The sequence below is a fragment of the Dryobates pubescens genome, chromosome 12 (genome assembly GCF_014839835.1).
Source record: "Dryobates pubescens isolate bDryPub1 chromosome 12, bDryPub1.pri, whole genome shotgun sequence".
In the NCBI taxonomy this organism is placed as follows: Eukaryota; Metazoa; Chordata; class Aves; order Piciformes; family Picidae; genus Dryobates; species Dryobates pubescens.
This window is the reverse complement of record NC_071623.1, coordinates 7,193,905-7,216,157: the sequence shown is the minus strand read 5'-3', so window position 1 is coordinate 7,216,157 and position 22,253 is coordinate 7,193,905. Positions and strand designations below refer to the sequence as shown.

General features: G+C 47.7%; 1 protein-coding gene across 6 annotated transcripts in view; it reads right to left on the bottom strand.

The window, feature by feature from the left end:
- Positions 1-664: 664 nt before the first annotated feature.
- The window catches only part of CNKSR2 (connector enhancer of kinase suppressor of Ras 2), a 252,421-nt gene continuing 230,832 nt past the window's right edge, over positions 665-22,253 (bottom strand). For 5 of the 6 annotated variants that reach the window (XM_054165993.1, XM_054165994.1, XM_054165995.1 and 2 more), the window contains 2 exons: positions 5,270-5,466; positions 665-1,153 (listed from right to left, as the gene is read on the bottom strand). In XM_054165993.1, coding sequence (XP_054021968.1) covers positions 938-1,153; positions 5,270-5,466 — 413 coding nt within the window. In that variant the 3' untranslated portion in view covers positions 665-937. Of the gene's footprint in view, positions 1,154-5,269; positions 5,467-16,480; positions 17,796-22,253 lie in introns of those variants that run through there. The other variant, XM_054165998.1, reaches the window with a different exon arrangement.

Genomic DNA, 22,253 nt, shown 5'->3' with positions numbered 1-22,253 from the left:
CATTACCCTGATAGCTTCAGTACAAAAGCAGCATAAATGACAGTACCATGACTCACTCTTTTTATTTAAAAAAAATAGTTAAAATAGTTAACCCAAAGTGATTAAGAGACAAAGAAGAGCTCACTTGGTCTCAGTCAGAATACAAGCCAGCATCCCTTTTGCACCGATGGGAAACCTTAGCAACAGGCTTTTGAAAAGCAGAAGGAAATAGATTGGACTTGATGATCTCTGAGGTCTTTTCCAACCTGGTTGATTCTATGAAATAAAAGACCTCAACCTTTTTGCTGCTTCAACTGGCAGCAGTCATCTCTGGCTGCTGATTCCCAGCCCTTTGTGTGCTTGACAGAACCAAAAATGCAACCAACCCCTTCACGCTTCCCCCCTCACCCCTAACCCTGTTAGTTCAGAAAACTCCTGGAGTTTCTTATTAAATATAAAAATTAGTTGTTTTTTCCCCCCTCCCCCTCTTTTTATTTTATTCTCTCCTACCACCAAAATAGTTCCCTGCACTCCAGAAAAAATAATAATAAATGCAATGCAATCCTGGAATCATAGAATATAAAACAGCACTGTAAAAGTCACCTTCCATAACAAAACCTTCAGCTTGTGGAACTTCCTGTGTGAAGGCCACAGCCTTCCAAAAATGCTTTAAATACCCTTTTTTGTTTGTTTGTTGTGTCCTGTTCTTCAATATTTGTCATTTCACAGCAGGTAAACCCAAGTGGAGCACTGGCAGCATACAAAATGCACAAATCCTCGTGGAAGATGTTAGTTACTGTTGAGCATTGAAGGGTTTAACTTCACACAGCTGAGTTAACATTAAAACAGAACTGACTAGGGCTCCCACAGATTGACAGAGGAAGAAAAAAAGACACCACCTACTGTATGCACTTGGGTAAAGGGCTAGAGGGTAGCAACAGGACACAGAGAGAGACCTCTATACGTGGGTTTCAATGTAGGAGTGAGTGTGTGCTAAGGAGGCTATCAGTGCATCAACCTCAGATGAACCATTGACAGAGTCCCTCGGTGTGCTGCTTGGACAGGTGTCCAGGAAGAGGTCAAGGTACATCTGTTTCCATTCTTGAAAGTCTCTAGATGTCAAAGCTGGGTTAGCTAGAATTTTATCTATGATGGCTACTTCTCCTTCCCTGGCCTGTGAGAGAAAAGGAACAAGAGAAGAGTCAGTGCTCCATCCCCCCCCCCCAGTACTATCACTACCTGACACCCATAGAACTGGCAGGGTTGAAAGGGACCTCAAGGATCACCCAGTTCCAACCCCACCTGCCATGGCCAGGGACACCTCACACTACAGCAGGTTGCTCACAGCCGCATCCAGCCTGGCTGCAAAAACCTCCAGGCAGGAGGCTTCCACCACCTCCCTGGGCAACCTGTGCCAGTCTTTCACCACCCTCATGGGAAAGAACTTCTTCCTAACACCCAATCTGAATCTCCCCTTTCTAGTTTTGCTCCATTCCCCCCAGTCCTATCACTCCCTGACACCCTAAAAAATCCCTCCCCAGTGGTGCCTGTTTCCCACCCCTTGCTCTGCTCAAGAAAAACCAAGGCCTGTTCTGTTTCCATTGCTCAGGAGAGGTTCCACAGGGTGAAGTGCCATCTGTTAGCTCCTCTTGCTCAGCAGAAGCAGCACTGCCTGTGTGTGTGGGCTGCAGACAGATGGCCTCTCACCCGCCAGCAGAGCTGAGCCTTTTTCATCAGGCTTCTCATGCTGACATCTGAGGCCCTGTGCAAGGATCCTGATGGTAATGACAACTCATCTCACTAAAGATCCTGGGTGTGCAGTGGGTTGGCTGGCTGCAACCTCCTCCTACCACTGCAGCAGCAAAGAGAAGGCAGAAGCAGGCAAAATCCAACAGAGCTGCTAGTACCTCCTCAGCCCTCACTGGGGCAGGGGGTGTGGATGTATCAGCATCACTGCTCAGTGATGCCTTTATCAGCAGGTGACAGGCAGGCAGGATGGAAGAGTCTTCTACAGAGGAGAAGACTGAGAGGGGATTTAATCAATATTTGTAAATATCTGAGGGCTGGGGGTCAAGAGGGAGGGCACAGCCTCTGCTCACTTGCTCCCTGGGATAGGACAAGGGGCAATGGATGCAAGCTGCAGCACAGGAGGTTCCACCTCAACATGAGGAGGAACTGCTTCACTGTGAGGGTCACAGAGCACTGGAACAGGCTGCCCAGAGAGGTTGTGGAGTCTCCTTCTCTGGAGACTTTCAAACCCCATCTGGATGTGTTCCTGTGTGACCTGTGCTGGATTCTATGGTGCTGCTCTGGCAGGGTATTGAACTCAATGATCTCCTGAGGTCTCTTTCAACCCCTACCATCCTGTAAGCCTGTGATCAGAGTAAACCTCTGATGAGCTGGAGCTGCTTGCCATAGTTTCAGGTGGTGGAGGCTGGATGCAGCAGTCATTAAGCTTTGGATAACACAGCCAACACACAGCTTTGCAGCACTGCTTCTCTGCAGAGGGAGAGGCTGTGGAGTCTCCTTCTCTGGAGACACTCCAAACCCACCTGGATGTGTTCCTGTGTGACATGCTCTAGGTGCTCCTGCTCTGGCAGGGAGGTTGGACTGGGTGATCTTTCCAGGTGCCTTCCAGCCCCTAACATTCTGTGATTCTGTGACCCTGCCAGGGTGCAAACCTGCAAACCCACAGCTACAGTGTGAACCTCTTACCACTTTAACACATCTGACAGTGCTCTGATACTGTTTCAGTTCCTCACTCTTGCAGAAGCCATGTGGAAAGCCCAGGTATCTTTTTCTGCCAACTTCCAATCCTGTACAGACTCACACCCCTAGATGATACTACAAGTAGTAGTTGCCTTCAGTGAGATGATACAGTGCAGAAAGTTAAGCATCCCATAATGTTTTTTTCAGGATAGGTTCCCCACAGCATGAAAATAACATTGCTTAAATGCTTCTCTAGGTGATGGAAGACCAAATTAATTCACAGAATCACAGAATGCTAGGGGTTGGAAGGGGCACCAAAAGATCATCCAGTGCAAGCCCCCTGCCAGAGCAGGAGCACCTAGAGCAGGTCACACAGGAACACATCCAGGTGGGTTTGGAATTATTTCTACAGAAGGAGACTCCACAACCTCTCCGGGCAGCCTGTTCCAGGGCTCTGGCACCCTCACACTGGAAAAGTTTTTCCTTATGGTCATGTGGAACCTCCTCTGCTGCAGCTTGCACCCAGTGCCCCTTGTCCTATCACTGGACATCCCTGAGCAGAGCCTGGCTCTGTCCTCCCCACACTGCCCTGCACATCTTTATCCCCAGCAATGAGGGCACCTCTCAGGCTCCTCTGCTCCAATCTCCAAGCCCCAGCTCATTCAGCCTGGTCTCACAGGGAGAAGTCCCACTGCCTGCAGCAGCTTTGTGGCTCTGTGCTGGACTCTTTCAAGATGTTGCTGAGGTCCTTCTTGAACTGAGAGTCCCAGAACTGGACACAATACTCCAGATGTGGCCTCACCAGGGCAGAGTTGAGGGAGAGGAGAACCTCTCTTGACCTACTAACCACATCCTTTCCAAAGCACCCCAGAGTGCCTTTGGTCCTTCCAGGGCTCTCTCATCCTCACAGTAAAAAAAATAATCACCTTCATGTTTAATTAATGTTGATAAAGCCCCCTTTGATGAAAGCTGTTACAAAAGCCACTGTACAATTACCTAGTGACTTTAAATGTAGTAATTTAATACCATTAACAGAGTCCCTGGGGGGAATCCAGCACATTGTTTGCCAAACTTTTGTACTAGGACAGAGTTGGAAGCACTGTAACAAGACAAAGATGATGACAGGGAGGCTAAATGAGCTGTGGTGCATTTAGAACAGCCAGAAAAGTCTTCAATGCTATCACTGCCACTGTCTGTATTTTTTAATCAAAAATGCAGTGATCCCATCAGCTGATCACACAGAATCACCACAGAATCACAGAGTGCCAGGGGATGGAAGGGACCTCAAAAAGCATCCAGTCCAATCCCCCTGCCAGACCAGGAGAACCTGGAGCAGAAGCACAGGAACAAATTCAGGTGGGCCTGAAATATCTCCAGAGAGGGAGACTCCACAACCTCCCTGGGCAGCCTGTGCCAGGGCTCTGGCACCCTCACACTGAAATAATTTTTCCTCATGTTTCCATGGAACTTCCTATGCCTCACCTTCCACCATTGCCCCTTGTGCTGTCATTGGGCATCACCCAGCAGAGCCTGGCTCCATCCTCTTGGCACTCACCCTGCACATCTCTATCAACATGAATGAAGTCACCCCTTAGGCTTCTCTTCTCAAAGCTAAAGAGCCCTCAGCTCCCTCAGTCTCTCCTCATAAGGAAGATGTTCCAATCCCTTAATGATTTTTGTGGTTCATGTACAAAGCAAGCACACAATTTCCTCCTGGACAAGCTGCATCCATCAGAACACAATCAAGTGTTGTATAAGGTACCAGTCCCTTCCCAAAGGGCTGTCTTTGCTTAACTTCAGCAGTTACAGAGTGAATGTCTCTTCACAGATTCACAGAATTGTTAGGGTTGGAAGGGATCTCAAGGACCATCCAGTTCCAACCCCCCTGCCAGGGGCAGGGACACCTCACACTACAGCAGGTTGCTCACAGCCACATCCAGCCTGGCTGCAAAAACCTCCAGGCATGAGGCTTCTACCACCTCCCTGGGCAACCTGTGCCAGTCTCTCACCACCCTCATGGGGAACAACTTCTTCCTAACACCCAATCTCAATGTACCCTTTTCTAGTTTTGTTTCATCCCCCCCAGTCCTGTCACTCCCTGACCCCCATCAAAAGTCCCTCCCCAGCTTTCTTGTAGCCCCCTTCAGATACTGGAAGCCCACAAGAAGGTCTCCTGGGAGCCTTCTCTTCTCCAGACTGAACAGCCCCAACTCCCTCAGTTTGTCTCCACTGGAGAGGAACTCCAGCCCTCTGCTCATCCTCTAATCATCATAGTAAATTAAAATATACAGGGACAAAAAGGGGATTAAGGTTTACTCTCTGGTGTCAAATTCTCTTAAACTGGCTGGAGGAGGAGCAGCTGACTGAGATTTTATCTGCACAGGAATAAAGGCTGATCTCCTCCCTTTGACTGCTCTCCCAAGGCACAATTTTCTCTGCTTTCTTTCCCCACCTCTCCCTTGTTTCCCATACTAAGTTCAGCCCAGAGCCCAGCTGCACACAATCAAATCTCCAGATACAACACGGCCAGATCCAACCCTGGGGGCAGGATTTATTTATTTCACCCCCCCTTTTCTCTCACCTTTAAAGTGCTTTTCAGAATCCTCAGCTGGTGGAGCTTTTCATTGACTACTGGATCACTGCATCTCTTTATAAAGCATTTCTTATACTCCAGCTTAGTGGAAATCCGGTGCTCCCCTAAAGGAGACAGGTTGGCCTGCTCCAAGGCTCTGTACAAATCTTGCAAGGAGTCTGCTGCTTTTTCCTCTACATTTTCAACTGCAATGAGAGAAAGGGGAGAAAAAAATAAGGGAAAAAAAAGAAAGAAAGGAACAATGTATCATTAATGTGTTCACACACAGATTCCTCAAACAACCCCCCCCACCTTTGCAAAATGTTTAACAGCTTTAAGGAGACCACAAGGAGAGGATTTCACACCTGCTAAATTCTAGAGGGGGGTGGGTGGGAAATAAATGCTGTGATTCTAACTGCCTTCAGGAGAAAAGAATGTAAAGTCTTGAACCACACAGGAAGACATTAATAGTGCAATGTGCAGTGATACTAGAGTGAGGTAGAGCAAGGTGCAGAGATACTAGAGTGAGGTAGTGCAAGGTGTGGAGATATTAGAGTGAGACAGTGCAGGGTGTAGAGATATTAGAGTGAGACAACGCAAGGTATAGAGGTATGAGAGTGAGTGCAAGGTGCAGTGATATTGGAGTGAGACAGTGCAGGGTGTAGAGATATTGGAGTGAGATGGTGCAAGGTGTAGAGATATTAGAGTGAGATAGTGCAAGGTGTAGAGATAAAAGGGTGAGAAAGTACAAGGTGTAGAGATAGTAGAGTGAGACAGTGCAAGGTGTAGTGATAGTAGAATGAGGTAGTGCAGGGTGTAGAGATATTGGAGTGAGATACTGTGAGGTGCAGTGATATTAGGGTGAGGTAGTGTCAGAAATCACATCTCCTGTATTGCAGTTATTGACTTTGCCATTAGAAGGAAAGAAGTCCTGGAAACATCCTGCTCATCAAGGTGATCAGGGATCAGATCTTGGCATGAGAGTGCTGACAGCGGCATTCCAGACTGTGGCTATGATGGCAGCTATGCAGTAACACGTTGTTTTCCTTCCTAGAAAAGTCTACTTCCTTTCTTGTCTTTCATTTTTGATAGTCAGCAGTCAGTAGTGGTGCCACTGGTGGTGTTTCCTAACTCTACTGTTACCTGAAGGCTCTGCAGCAGATTGAATCCCCACCTCTGGAGGGGTTTCAGAGAGGCAGTGATGTGGTGCTGAGGGACATGGTTTTATCATAGAATCAATAAGGTTGAAAAAGACCTCAAAGATCATCAAGTCCAACCTGTCACCCAAGACCTCATGACTACTAAACCATGGCACCACGTGCCACATCCAATCCCCTCTTGAACACCTCCAGGGATGGTGACTCCACCACCTCCCTGGGCAGCACATTCCAACAGCTAACAACTCTTTCTGTGAAGAACCAGGCTTGGGAGATTTAGAAAATGTTTGCACTCAATGATTTTAAAGGTCTTATTAAAACATCTCTAATGTCTTATAGGGCAGAACATCCAGTAGCTGAAACTTAAAAGATTGGTTAAAATTCCCTGCAGTCTTGATTTTTAAGCTTGCTTTGCAAGTCCATGCAGCAAGGAGATCAAGAAGGATGGAGAGAGGCTGTTTACAAAAGCCTGCAGTGGCAGAACAAGGGGCAATGGCTTCAAACTAGAGCAGAGCAGATTTAGATTGGATGTTAGGAATAAGTTCTTCACTATGAGGGTGGTGGAACACTGGCACAGGTTGCCCAGGGAGATGGCTGGGACCTCATCCCTGGAGATATTCAAAGTGAAGCTCGACAGGCCTCTGGCAGCCTGATTTGGTGGAGGATGTCCCTGCTGACTGCAGAGGGGGTTGGACTGGATGACCTTTGAAGGTCCCTTCCAACCCAAACCATTCTATGATTCTATGTTGGGGATCTCTCTATCAGTTCATGTCACTGAACACTGAAGTCCCCCAGCCTGCCAGCTGAGGAATGGTCACAGAGTATCATAGAATGTTAGAGGTTGGAAGACACCTTGAAAGCTCATCCAGTCCAACCCCTCTGCCACAGCAGGAGCACCTAGAGCAGGTCACACAGGAATGCATCTAGGTGGATGATTTGCTAAAGGGCAAAGGGAAAAAAGCCACCTCCATTTGACAGGGGAGTATTTTACATCTGTTCCTCTCTTTTACCCCTTGTTACATGAGGCAAAACAGAGCTTTTCCTCCCCTGGTGCCTTTTCTCCAGCAGCACTGCAGCACTGTACCCTTAGGGGGTTAGCACAGGGACAGCCTGCTGAAGAAGCAAAGTGCTGCTCTGACTCCATTGTCATCAGCATTTACCTTGCTAGGGTGATCTAGAGTGTGGACCAGCAACCAGCCACCACATCCAGGCTTGCCACCAAAATCCGATGGCTTCTTGAAGAGTAAAGCTAATCAAGTAAATTGGGCCAGTAAAATTGGGCTCATTAGTTAGTAACCAGTGGCATACTGTAAAAATATTCATTACAAAAGCCCACAGTGAAAGATTTCTAAGCTCCACTAAATAAATCTTATGAGGAGCAGCTGAGGGAGCTGGGGATGGATAGTTTGGAAAAGGGGAGGCTGAGGGGAGACCTCATGGCTGTCTACAACTACCTGAAAGGACATTGTGGAGAGGCTGGTGCTGGTCTCTTCTCACAGGTAGTTGGTGATAGAACAAGAGGGAACAGCCTCAAGCTGTAACTGGGTAGGTTTAGACTGGACAGTAGGAAGAACTTTTTCCCTGCAAGAGTGGTCAGGCATTGGCACAGGCTGCCCAGGGAGATGGTGGAGTCCCCAAGCCTGGATGTGTTTAAAGGTGGTTTGGATGTGGTGCTTGGGGCTCTGGTTTAGGGGTGACCCTTATAGAGAAGGGTTAATGGTTGGACTTAGTAATCCTGAGGCTCTTTTCCAACCTGAATGCTTCTGGGATCCTGTGAAGCAGGAAAGGACCCCACCATGGAGAAGGACAACATTTGGGTTCAACCCTGAGGTTCAGTCCTGCACGAGAAGCGCCTTTACTGAGCCTGGAAGGCAGCACAGCCTGTGAAGGTTCAAATGTCAGGTTGGGGGCTTGTGCTGCCTGCCCTCCCCACGCCACTGGCCTGGAGGTGTGCATGGTTGGTGCTTCTCAGAGCTCACCTCCCTAGGTGGGCAGCTGCTGCCCAGCATGGGCTTCAGAGGGACTGTGGCCAGGGAGTTTCCACCTTTACCCCAAAAGGCGAGAGCTCTGAGGCTGCTGAGGAAGAGGGGCAGGACTGCATAGGCACGAAGCAAGCAGGATGAGGCAGCCGAGCACCGACAGAAGGTCTTTAAAACACATCAGCACTTTGCCTCCCCCCCGGCTGGGGCTGCCTCCCCCCGGGCTCTGTCACTGCCTCGGTGCCGGAGCTGTGACCGGAGTGTAGAAAAGGGGAGGGGAGGTTGCTATAAAGGGAAGAAACCCAGCAGAGCCCTTGCCTCAAATGTCTCACTGCTGCTGAGGCTGGGGAAGCTCAAACACAGCAAGATGCTGACTTGTTCCACCCACGGCGGGGGAGGGCAGTGGGCACCAGGCTAACACATCCCCAGGCCCTTCATATTTGCCAGAGAGACACCGAAGGAGGTGGCACCGCTGCTCTCAATGGCTCTCAGAAGGTGGGAAAGGAGATCAGACACGAATCTCCCCTCCCTCACCCTGCTGCTGAGGGCTTTGATTGATTGCCTGTAGGCGGTGGTGAAACCCTTGGCACCGGTAAGCAGCTGAGGTAGTTGATGAGGTACACAGCTGAGCTTAAATCACAGAATTGTCAGGGTTGGAAGGGCCCTCAAGGATCATCCAGATCCAACCCCCCTGCCATGGGCAGGGACACCTCACATTAGATCAGGTTGCTCACAGCCACATCCAGCCTGGCCTGAAAAACCTGAGGCTTCCACGCTGGGCAACCTGTGCCAGTGTCTCACCACCCTCATGGGGAACAACTTCTTCCTGACATCCAATCTGAATCTACCCATTTCTAGTTTTGCTCCATCCCCCTCAGTCCCCTGACACCCTCAAAAGTCACATATTGTCACCCACTGTGCTGACAGGGTCAGACTTTTCAAGGGTTGAAGCTTTCCTTTCAGGCCCTCTTTGTCGCCTGCTGGTGCCTCTCAGCACCACCCAGGCTCATCCCCATTGCCCTGCTACCCTAATGGCATTTTCCATTTCCCCACTAACTCTTTACTTCCTTTGCAGCTTGGTGACACACTTTCCTTCACACTGCAGCTCCTCTCATGCACGCCCACTCTTCTCCTTCTGATCAGCCCTGCAATTCACAGGCTCACAGGATGTTAGGGGTTGGAAGGGACCTCTGAAGATCATCAAGTCCAACCCTCCTGCCAGACCAGGACCATAGAATCCATCACAGGTCACACAGGAACACAACCAGACAGGCCTTGAAAGTCTCCAGAGGAGACTACACAACCTCTCTGGGCAGCCTGCTCCAGTGCTCTGTGACCCTCACAGTGAAGAAGTTCCTCCTCATGTTGAGGTGGAACCTCCTGCGTTGGAGTTTCTATCCACTGCCCCTCATCCTATCCCAGGGTGCAATTGAGCAGAGCCTGTCCCCTCCCTCTTGACCCCCAGCCCTCAGATATTGACAGACATTTATTAAATCCCCCATTTGAACAGAATCACCACCCCCTGCAAACCCTGAGAGAGCTGAGCTGCTGCTCCGTCTGTGACAGGGAGTGAACAAGGGACCAACAGCCAGGCAGCAATACTCTCAGCTCCACTGACATTTAAGCTCCCATTTTCATGCCTTTTGGTGAGCTCGCTCTGGCAGGGGAACCAGACCAGCTCAGCTTTCTCAGGATCTTAAGGAGGCAATTTTGTTAGCACACCTCACTAATGATGCCCTGGAAGAGCTGCCATGTGTTATTTTCTCCCTGCAAGTCCCAAAGGTTTGCTTCTAATTTGAGAGCTACACCTTTCTGCTTCACCTTTCACACAGGGGAGGCATTTACCTGAAGTCTCCCAGAGGCCTTCTGCAAGTGTCAGTAAATTCTCCACCAAACCAAACCTGGCTATGGAAAATGGTCTCAAGCTTGGTAAAAACAGGCCCTGATGCACACATTTCTGGGTTGCCTCTTATTTTCTTCTTTGCCCTGATGTATCTATCGTGGGAACAGAGAATCATAGAATCAGCCAGGTTGGAAGAGACCTCCAAGATCATCCAGTCCAACCAATCACCCAGCCCTATCCAGTCAACCAGACCATGGCACCAAGTGCCTCATCCAGTCTCTTCTTAAACACCTTCAGGGATGGTGACTCCACCTCCCTGGGCAGCACATTCCAATGGCAAATCACTCTCTTTGTGAAGAACTTCTTCCTAATATCCAGCCTGAACCTCCCCTGGCACAACTTGCTGAGAAGCTTGTCTGTCCCAGGCTAACTAGTCGGTCCCAGGACCAACAAGGCATTTTGGCTGTGCCATGTCTGATTAACAGGACTAGTAAAACCTGCCTGGCTCTCCAGTGGTGTCACTCTCAGGCTGTGGAGCAGACAGGTCACAGGCTCACAGGATGTTAGGGGTTGGAAGAGACCTCTGAAGATCATCGAGTCCAACCCCCCTGCAGAGCAGGACCACAGAATCCAGCACAGGTCACACAGGAACACATCCAGACAGGGCTGGAAAGGCTCCAGAGAAGGAGACTCCACAGCCTCTCTGGGCAGCCTGCTCCAGTGCTCTCTGACCCTCACAGTGAAGAAGTTCCTCCTCATGTTGAGGTGGAACCTCCTGTTCTGTGATTTGTATCCATTGCCCCTTGTCCTATCCCAGGGTGCAATGAGCAGAGCCTGTCCACTCCCTCCTGACCCCCAGCTCTCAGATATTTAGACACATTTATTAAATCTCCTCTCAAGTCTCCTCTCCACACTAACCAGCTCCAGGTCTCTCAGCCTCTCCTCACCAGACAGTGCTCCAGTCCCTCAATCATCCTTGTAGCCCTCCCTTGGACTCTCTCCAGCAGATCCCTGTCCCTCTTGAACTGGGGAGCCCAGAACCCGATGCAATATTCCAGGTGAGGTCTCACCAGGGCAGAGTCGAGGGGGAGGAGAACATCCCTGGATCTACTGGACACACTCCTCTCAATGCACCCCAGGATCCCTTTGGCCTTCTTGGCCACCGGGGCACATTGCTGTCCCATGCAGAACTCCCAGGTCCTTCTCCACAGGGCTGCTCTCTCCAGCTGGTCTTACTACAAGCCTCATGACCCACATCAGTGACCTCCCTTCAGCTATCCACACAATTGGAATTGCATATTCAAACCAGCTGACACTCAGCATTAGAAAATAAACCAAATCCAACCTCAAGGTTTCTCCCTCCGCCCCATACTGTTGATCTGACAGGAATATTGAGGCACTTTGCCCAGCATCCACTCAGCAAGGAAATACAGCTGCCAGCAAATGGGTTAACATGTTAGGATAAGGGAAAACACAGGCAGAGGGACTAATTAACTTGCTCTGTTCCTGCTGCCTCTTTGACAGCTCTTACACACCTTGGAGGAGCACAAGGAGAAGCTCCTCATTTGCTGCCAGCCCTGCTGCTTCGTGAGGGTTCTATCGGTGGGCTGTGATTTCAGATAGGGCACAAGGATGGAGATGAAAGAACTCCAAAGCTTCCCAGAAGAACAGGGAACCCTGATCATCAGCAGCAGATTTTGGCAGCAGTGTCATAACAGCACCCTTTGGTATTTGGAACACTACTGAAGGCATTGGTTTAACCTTCATCTGGTGAACACATTGTAATGACTCTTTGGGAGGGTTTTAACACGACAAAACATTTTGCTGGGCTGCATGTTGACAGAAGTGCTGTTGAGTTTTACCACAAGCCACCAGCCTTGAAGGGAAAGCAACAGAGCAACTAATTGCATTTTGATGGTACAATTCCCCTCAGCTCTCAAGAGTTCAGAAACAAAAACTTCTCCTGCCGATGAGGTAAGCCACTAGCTGAAGCAAACCGCTTGCACCCAGGGGGATGCTGTGGCTTTTAAACAGAATCACAGAACCAACCAGGTTGGAAAAGACCTCAGAGATCATCAAGTCCAACCTATCACCTAATACCTAACACCTCCTGACAACAAACCATGGCTCCAAGTGCCACATTCAAGCCTTTCTTGAACACCTCCAGGGACAGGGACTCCAACACCTCCCTGGACAGCACATTCCAATGGCCAATTACGCTTTCTGTGGAGAACTTTCTCCTCACCTTGAGCCTAAACTTCCCCTGGCACAGCTTGAGACTGTGTCCTCTTGTTCTGGTGCTGGGTGCCTGGGAGAAGAGACCAACCCCCACCTGGCTACAACCTCCTTTCAGGGAGTTGGAGAGAGCAAGAAGGTCTCTCCTGAGCCTCCTCTTCTGCAGGTTAAACACCTCCAGCTTCCTCAGCCTCTTCTCACAGGGCTGTGCTCCAGACCCCTCCCCAGCCTTGTTGCCCTTCTCTGGACACTTTCAAGTGTCTCAATGGCCTTCTTAAACTGAGGAACCCAGAACTAGACACAGTACTCAAGGTGTGGCCTAACCAGTGCTGCGTACAGGGGCAGAATGACTTCCCTGCTCCTGCTGGCCAGGAGGAGGAGGTCCCTAGAGCTGGCAATATATGGAAGCAAATTACTCCTCCAGGAAAATATGTTTTCCCAAACCTAAGCTGCCAGAGCACACGAAGCTGGCAAAGGTTAAGTGACAAACGATATGGACCCAGCGACATTACTCACCAGTCAGAATCCAGCCCCAGTCACGCCTGCACGCCAGCAATGCCTGCCAAGGTTTACGGGCTTGGGAATGGAAGGGGCAGGTATTCCTGGTGAGCAGCACACACTGGGAAAATGCACTTCAGGCTTAGGAACTGCAATTCTACTTTCAGCATGAAACAAGGACTGGGCTGGGGCCAAGATTCATTAATGGGCATCTCAGTTACCTCCATAGTGCACTGTGGTCTGCTGGGCAAGCACCTCCTGAGGCATTTAGGAAAGGGGCCTGAAATACCTCTGGAGATGTCACCTTTACCCAGCTGGCCAGATTCATGGTTGGATTTAAAATTCCACTGAGTGGATTGCAAACTAACCTGCACCCAGATTTACATGGGTAGATGTGCAGGGCGTGCCACTGCCAAATATGAAGCACCCCCTTTCAGCTGCTCAGTGCCCATCACACCACCACCACCACCATCCAGAGTTCAAAGTATCTTTGGGAAGCAAAACTATTCCTGTGAGGAGAGCCATGCAGCATCATGCAGCTCTTCTAGACATTACTCATGTCATCGGGTGTCATAGTGCACTTGTGTGCTATGGATGGAAACTACAGCACAGGAGGTTCCATCCCAACATGAGAAGGAACTTCTTCACTGGGAGGGTCACAGAGCACTGGAACAGGCTGCCCAGGGGGGTTGTGGAGTCTCCTTCTCTGGAGCCTTTCCAGCCCTGTCTGGATGCGTTCCTGTGTGACCTGTGCTGGGTTCTATATTCCTGCTCTGTCAGGGGGGTTTGACCCCTCTGCTACGAGGACAGGCTGAGGGAGCTGGGGGTGTTCAGCCTGGAGAAGAGGAAGCTCCAGGGAGACCTAAGAACAATCTTCCAGTACTTGACGGGTGCCCACAAGAAGGATGGAGAGAAACTGTTTGCAAAGGCCTGCTGTGACAGGACAAGGGGCAATGGCTTCAAACTTAGATTGGAAGTAACAAACAAGTTCTGCACCTTGAGGGTGGTGGAACACTGGAACAGGGTGCCCAGGGAGGTGGTTGAAGCCCCTTCCCTGGAGATACTCAAGGTGAGGCTTGACAGGGCTGTGGGCAACCTGATGTAGTTGAGGATGTCCCTGCTGACTGCAGGGAGGTCAGACTGGATGACCTTTGGAGGTCCCTTCCGGCCTGGACCGTTCTATGGCCTGAAGGTCTCCAGAGGTCCAGAGGAGTGATCATCTATGCACTTTAACAGGATGCTCTCTCCCAAAATTGGCACAAGAGTCATCACAGAAGAAGAATCTGTTCCCCATCCACTGGGCAGAACGTGTTTGCACACAGAAGAAACGAAAGGAAAGGAACATCAGTGATGTCCAATGATAGGACAGGGGGCACTGGGTGCAAGCTGGAGCAGAGGAAATGCCATGGGAACAGAAGGGAAAATTATTTCCCTGTGGGGGTACCAGAGCCCTGGAGCAGGCTGCCCAGAGAAGTTGTGGAGTCTCCTTCTCTGGAGACATTCCAAACCCACCTGGATGTGTTTCTGTGTGACCTGCTCTAGGTGCTCCTGCTCTGGCAAGGGGCTTGCACTGGATGATCTCTGGAGGTCCCTTCCAACCTCTACCATTCTGTGCTGCTGTGATCAGCCCCAAGGGACAGCGCTCAGGCAACAGCAAAACTGAGGATTTGCTGGCTTTTTCCTTTATTAATCCCAAAAGAACACCTTTAAAAACAGACCAAAGCAAAGCAAAGCAAAGCAAATCCTGAACTTCATGAAGAAATTAAATGCCTTCAGTAAGGAAACGTTTACTGCCATTTTCTATACTTTATTTTAAGGCATACAGAAAAAAATATTGAACAAATGTGTATGCAATTAAATGCCAGGGGGGGACTGCTAATTACAGCCCTTCTCGACTGCCTCTGCAAAACAAAGATACTCAATACAATATGTTAAGAGAGAGAGAGAGAGAGAGAGGAAGCTGGAGACGATTTAAATTCATATTAGCACAGAAAATAGGCTGGCCTGCTGGCTACAAGCAGCAAGTAAGCCATCAGTGGAACACCAAATGGCAGCCAAAGGCTGGGTTCGAGTCACCGCATCTTTGCTTCTGCTTCTCTGATCCGTTCCCAAAACATTTCACCTCCAAGGAGTTATGGAATTTGAGGAGCAGGCCGTTCCAACACGAGGCTTTAATGAGACATCCTTCAGGTTGCAGCATCTTTTATGTACTTAGCAGTGATCTAGCAGCCCTGGCAGAGGCAGGTGCTTCAAAAGGCAACCTTCCATCAAAAACCAAGCTCTGCCTTTTGCCAAGCGTTGGAAAGAGCACTAAATTCAGTTGAAATGACCCAAGAAAACATAAAATCGAGCAATTCCTACAGACAAGAGTCATAAAAACTCAGTGGGGGTTGTCTGTTTGGCCAACAGGCAGAAAATAAGATAAAATAAGATATAAAAATAAAAAGGATAAAACAAAAAAGAAGACAAATATGGAATTAAAAAATAAAATAGAAAATTAAAGGAATATAAAATAAAAATATAAATAAATAAAAAATATAAATACATATAAAATAAAAAAAATCAAATTAAAATGAAAGTAATGCAATAAAATAATATTAAATAAAATTAAATAAAAATAAAATATAAAACAAAAAAAAACCAAATATGGAATAAAAAATAAAATAGAAAAATAAAATAAATACAAAAGAAAATAAAAATATAAATAAATATAAAATAAAATAATAAAATAAAATTTAAAAAAAGGATAAAACAAAAATTAAAACAAAAATTGAAAATAATAAAATAAAATAAAAATATGAAATAACATAAAATAAAAATAAAATAGAACATAGAAAAATAAAACAAATATAAAATAAAATGACAATAAAAATATGAAGTAAAATAATATAAAATAAAAATAAAAGATAAAACAAAAAATAAAACAAATATAAAGTTAAAAAAAAAGAAAAATAAAACAGATATAAAACAAAACAAATATAAAACAAAATGAAAATGAAATAAAAAGAATAACCCAAATCTAAAATAAGATAAAAATAAAAAATATTTTAAAAAATTGTATAACATTAAAAAAATAAAATCAAACAAAACAAACCAAAAATCAATTAAATTGATGACAGTCCAGTACTGTAATCAATAAAAGCAATCCAGTGTTATGGTTTGGATTGGAAGAGCAAATAAATACACAAATTGAAAGACGCCCAACCCCAGCATTGCTAAACATTGAGGGCTGCTTTGTGCCAGTCCCATTGAGCAGCAACACAAAACATGCATTTGGATGATCATTTTTGCAGCTAGTTTCTAGCATCCTAATACTTTTTATTCTTCCAAAGAGAGAAACAAGAAAAACTAAAAGAAAGAGAGACTATTAAGAGTCATTGCTGAGCTTTGTCACCTGCTGTAAGGCAGATGTGATTTGATTCACTGCACATTGTCCTGTTTGTGAGTCCCCCCTCCCCCCCCAAAGCATAATTTACTTCTTTATAAAAGGGAAATATATATCTCTCTCTATATATATATCTTTCTTTCTCTATATATAATTTTATTGGTATTAACAGAATGCAATACCTTACATTGAGCAAACAGAAAGGGGGGGGGGAAAAAACCAAACCCCAAACCAAAACCCCAAACCCATTTCAAAATACATGATTTCTTTTTTTTTTTTTGTCCTTTTAAAATGATCTCCCCCATAAGATAGTAGGAAATATCAAGTCAATCAGCATTAACAATTATTACAATACACCCTTAGCCAAATATATGAAGGGAAAGGGGAAAAAAATAAAATAAGAAATCAAATAATCCACATTCTAACCACAGAGATAGGAGGCAAACATCAACCCCGAAAGGGGGGACCCGGAACATAAGGATAAATAACAAACATCTGAATCTACTGTGTTGAGTGACATCCAGACAAATCCTGGGCCCCCCAAAGCCAGCCCTCTGAGCGTGACACAAGAGAATACTTTGTGCCTGCTCGGCCAGGCAGCATCACTCCCACGGTTTAAGTCCTAGAAGGTAAAAGAGGAACTGAAGAGTTTTATCGGCAGAGTCTAAGAAATCTCAGCGTGAGGTATCTTCTCCGTCATCATCCTCCTCCTCCTCCAAACGAGTGCCAGTGCAACCCTCTGGTCATTCCTTAACACAGCTTTAGATAAATGGAAGTCTCTGCAAGGTCTGTAGGTACCTCCACGTGACAGAACACGCTTAAGGTTTAGCATGACACGGCAAGGTGGCTTCCTTCACTAACGTGAAGCACGCTCGCAAGACACAACTCTGCCTGGTTGGCCTGAACGGGTTCACTGGAGTTCAGCATAAGCAACAGGATTTTATAGTTACCATGGCTGGATCCCTCTTTAATTCCTCGAGGTCTGCAGGACAAAACTGAGTGACAGCAAAGCCCTTCCCCTGCCAAGACCCTCTTCCCCTTCCGTCCTCCCATGCAGGGGCAGTGTTCTCTGCCAGTGTGCTCCGTGGAGACCGGATCTGCCTTTGTGCCTAAAGTCCCATTGTGGAAAGGGTGCATTCTTCAAAATACTGGCCATGCCCTTTGACACCTTCCTGGAGGCCTCACATCCAGGCATGTGGTTGTCTAGGCTTTAACAGGTCTGTTCTCTGTTTAAAAACATCAAAGTTACTTCAAGAAGAACTGACTTTTCTGAACGGAGGCCATTAGGGTCGCCGGCAAGAGGCTGCAGTTGAGTCTCCGTCGTGCCAATTCTCTAAGGAAAAGTTTATCAACCTCTGAGTCCGATCAGGTTCAGTGCCAAGAGAAGTGGATCCCATGGGACATGGAGAGGTGCTACCAACTCTGGCAGTGTATTAGCCTAATATGATAAAGCAGTGATACAAGAGGGTGAAAGGTCTGTGCCGTGCCATCATTTCCATAGCACATCAGTATATCAGAAAGACTCGTCATGCAAACAAGAGCAAATAGCACATCTGGCAGACAGCAGCAGCACCACAAGAGCTTTTCTAATCTGCATGCAGCTATGCTCATGAGGACAGAGACATGGCACTCTCTTCTGCTGTCACACCTTTGCTCCCTTGAAATATCCATCCCTGAGGCGAAAAGGGCGGGAAGCTAAGTATTCTGCCTTGGTGGCTATGCTTTAAAGAAGAAAACAAAACAAGAGAAAACAAAAGAACAGAACAAAGACCAATTTTAAAGAAAGGGAGAAAAAAAACCCACAACACAAATAAAATGAGAACAATAAACATCCTAACCAGCTTGGGTTGGTTTGAAGAAACATAACCTCATGTGGAAGCACTAGAGAAGGGTCACATGAATGAGAAGAAAGGAAGCAAAGAGTGTGCCCCAAATCCACCACACGTGCTACAAACACCAGAACAGGTTGCCCAGGGAGGTGGTTGGGGTCCCAGCCCTGGAGATATTCAAGGTGAGGCTCGGCAGGGCTCTGGGCAACCTGATCTACTTGGGGATGTCCCTGCTGACTGCAGAGGGGGTTGGACTGGATGACCTTTGGAGGTCCCTTCCAACCCAAACCATTCTATGAGAAAAACATCCTGTTGGCAACTCCTGCATGAAGGAGAGGAAGAGGTGGTACAACACAATCTATCACCTATCTTAGTGACAATGCAGCACTGGGTTAAGGAGAAACCATGAACCCAAGAAATCAGGTGGCTTTGAAACCATACTACCATGACACCCCCACCCCAAAAGATAGGTCTTGAGGACCCCGATTTCTTATGTAAATATGCACAGAGGGTGCTTTCAAAAGCCTGGCTGATCTCAGAACACATCCTGTTCTATGGTCTACTACACCTATTTGTAATAAAAATAACAAAACTCCAGGGATCTTGACATCCATTGTAGTTTCATATCCCAGACATGAAAAGCTGGGAGATGGACGTGCTGGAGCGTGTCCAGAGAAGGGCCACAAGGATGAGCAGAGGGCTGGAGCTCCTCTCCTGTGAGAACAGACTGAGGGAGTTGGGGTTCTTCATTCTGGAGAAGGCTCTGAAGAGACCTTCTTGTGGCCTTCCAGTATCTGAAGGGGGCTACAAGAAAGCTGGGGAGGGACTTTTGAAGGTGTCAGGGAGTGATAGGACAGGGGGGAATGGAGCAAAACTAGAGGAGGGTAGATTCAGCCTGGATATTAGGAAGAAGTTGTTCCCCATGAGGGTGGTGAGACACTGGCACAGGTTGCCCAGGGAGGTGGTGGAAGCCTCCTGCCTGGAGGTTTTTGCAGCCAGGCTGGATGTGGCTGTGAGCAACCTGCTGCAGTGTGAGGTGTCCCTGCGCATGGCAGGGGGGTTGGAACTGGCTGATCCTTGAGGTCCCTTCCAACCTTAACAATTCCGTGATTCTACGAACTTCAGGACTGCTCAGGTCTCGGGTAGATATCATGCAGGGATGAAAAGTAGCTGGTGCAGAGAAGAGCCTGGCAATAACAGTGCCCGAGCAAAGAGGGTTCTGATTGCACATCCAGTGCAGCCCTCCAGGCACTGCACTCCAAAGCAGTACCTCTGCAAATTATCCTGTAAGAAGCCAGTTAGATGTGGAAGCAGCAGCAGTAATCACTCAGTGCTCCTCTGGAGACTGAGTTACTCCAGCAAAATGCACTAAATCAAGCTGCAACACAGGAACATGCTAGGTACAAACAGCCAGCTCCAGCTTTCCCATCATGACAGGGCCTGCTTTAGTGTCCCTCACGTCCTCACTGAGCTAAACAAAGGAGCACCTAGAGCACAAACGTTACATGAGAAAGCAGCACAATGAGGAAGGGGGACTGGGAGGACAGATGGTGGTGTCAGACCACATACAACCTCCAGTAGCTGCTCCTCTCCAAGTGCTGCACTCAGCCCCGTGGGAACAGGGAAATTACAGGGCTCTGATCAGCAGGCATTTTTCCTCCCACTTTCCTCCCACGGTGTTTCTAAACCTGCAGATGCATCCCAGCTCTCCCAAAATGCACTTCATATACTACAGCTACTGCTAAATAACTAATGAACTGAAGAACTCCCTCTAAACAAGCAAGGAAGCAAAAAACCCTCTAGTTACAACTGAAAACAAAAAACCACCTAAAAACTTCAAATTCAGAGTTACTGCTGTCTTACAGCACCACACCACTAAGGTACTTCTAACTACACAGAGGGCATCATTCCCTGTATCACCCCATGGGCATATGTGCTGAATTCTATCCAGCTCACCTCATGTGGGGAAGACCTAAAAGCCCTCTCCACTCACTGTGCTTTTCCCTAGAGTCTTACTTTGCCTTGCAGCTGCAGTGCCTGACACTACTCTGTCCCTAGGCACCAATCCCAAAGACATTCATTCATTCAGGTTGGAAAAGACCCTCAGGACCACCAAGTCCAACCATTAACCCAATTCTGTAAGGTTCTCCCCTAAACCAGAGCCCCAAGCACCACATCCAAACCACCTTTAAGCACATCCAGGCTTGATGACTCCACCACCTCCCTGGGCAGCAATTCCAATGCCTGACCGCTCTTGATGGGAAAAAGTTCTTCCTACTGTACAGTCTAAGCCTACCCAGTCACAGCTGAAGGCTGTTCCCTCTTGTTCTATCACTAATTACCTGGGAGAAGAGACCAGCACCAACCTCTCCACAAGGTCCTTTCAGGTAGTTGTAGACAGCAAGGAGGTTTCCTTTCAGCCTCTTCTTTTCCAAACTAACCATCCCCAGCTCCTTCAGTTGCTCTCCATCAGATTTATTCTCCAGGCCCTTCACAGCTTCCTTGCCTTCCTCTGCCCTGGCTCCAGCACCTCCACATCTCTCTTGTATTGAGGTGCCCACAACTGGACACAACACTCAAGGTGTGGCCTCACCAGAGCTGAGTCCCAGGGGACAATCCCCTCCCTGCTCCTGCTGGATACAGCATTTCTGATCCCAGCCAGGATGCCTTTGGCTTTCTCGGCCACCTGGGCACACTGCTGGCTCCTCTTCAGCTGCTTGTCCATTAGCACCCCCAGATCCCTTTCTGCCAGCAGCTTTCCAGCCACACTGCCCCAAGCCTGTAGCATTGCTTGGGATTGTTGTGACCCAAGAATGCAGACATCACCCTGGCAGTGTGTGCTCAACAGCTTCCACTCAAAACACTCTCACTTCTCTCTGAAAGCCAACTCTGATGAGAAAAAAAAAAACACCAGAGCCAACTGTGCTTGTGGAGTAAAACCTGTCAAGCATTTCTAACCCTTCTTCCTGCTCCACTGCCTTCTCTCAAGGAGATGTCAAGGAAAGGTTGACATAAAGACTCTATCTTTGCTTTACCAGCACTGCTTCTCTAAATGACAAGAAAACTTTTTGACAATGCCATTAGAGCTGCTCTATTATTTGCTGCTTGCTTATGGAAGGTTTACAAAGTAAGGAGTTTTGCTTGGCAAGTAAGGATGAGAGCAGTCACAGAAGCGTGGCCAGCAGGTCCAGAGAGGTGACTGTGCCACTTTTCAGTGTCATCAGCTGACACCTTCAAGTCCTTCTCTTCCAGACTGCTCTCCAGTCACTCCTCACTCAGCCTATACTGGTGGTTGGGATTGCCCCAGCATAGGTTTAGGACGTTGTATGAAGGAGAACTGTAGCTGCAGTTTGTTGCCTGAGAAAGATGTTACTGTAGGGCACTAAAATAAGAGTTGTGTTTTCTGACTGATGCTTTGGACTCTAGCCCTAAAAAAAAATAAGAGACTACATTGTCTGGGTTTTTTTTTGCATTTATATCACCAGTTTTTAAAATAAGGAACCAGTTTTTAAAACAAGGAACCTTTCCGAAGAGTTGGTCCCATTCTGGTACCAGGCTGCTCTCTACATCCCCTTTACCGGCAGCATATTTCTGGGAGTTTTTATACATTAACTCTTTCAAGCCTTTTAAAAGCAAGACTTTGAGGGGCTGGAGAGGGTGCAGAGAAGAGCAGCTAAGCTGGGGAAGGGCCTAGAGAATGAGAATGATGAAGAGCAGATGAGGGAGCTGGGACTGTTCAGTGTGAGGAATAAGAGGCTGAGGGGAGACCTTATCACCCTCTACAACTACCTGAAGGGACAATGTAGAGAGGCTGGTGCTGGTCTCTTCTAACAGGCCATTAGGGATAGAAGAAGAGGGAATGGCCTCAAGCTGCAGCTGGATAGGTTTAGACTGGACAGTAGGAAACATTTTTCCCAGCAAGAGTGGTCAGGCATTGGCACAGGCTGCCCAGGGAGGTGGTGGAGTCCCCAAACCTGGATGTGTTTGAAGATGGTTTGGATGTGGTGCTTGGGACTCTGGTTTAGGGGTGAAGCTTGTAGAGTAGGGTTAATGGTTGGACTTGGTGA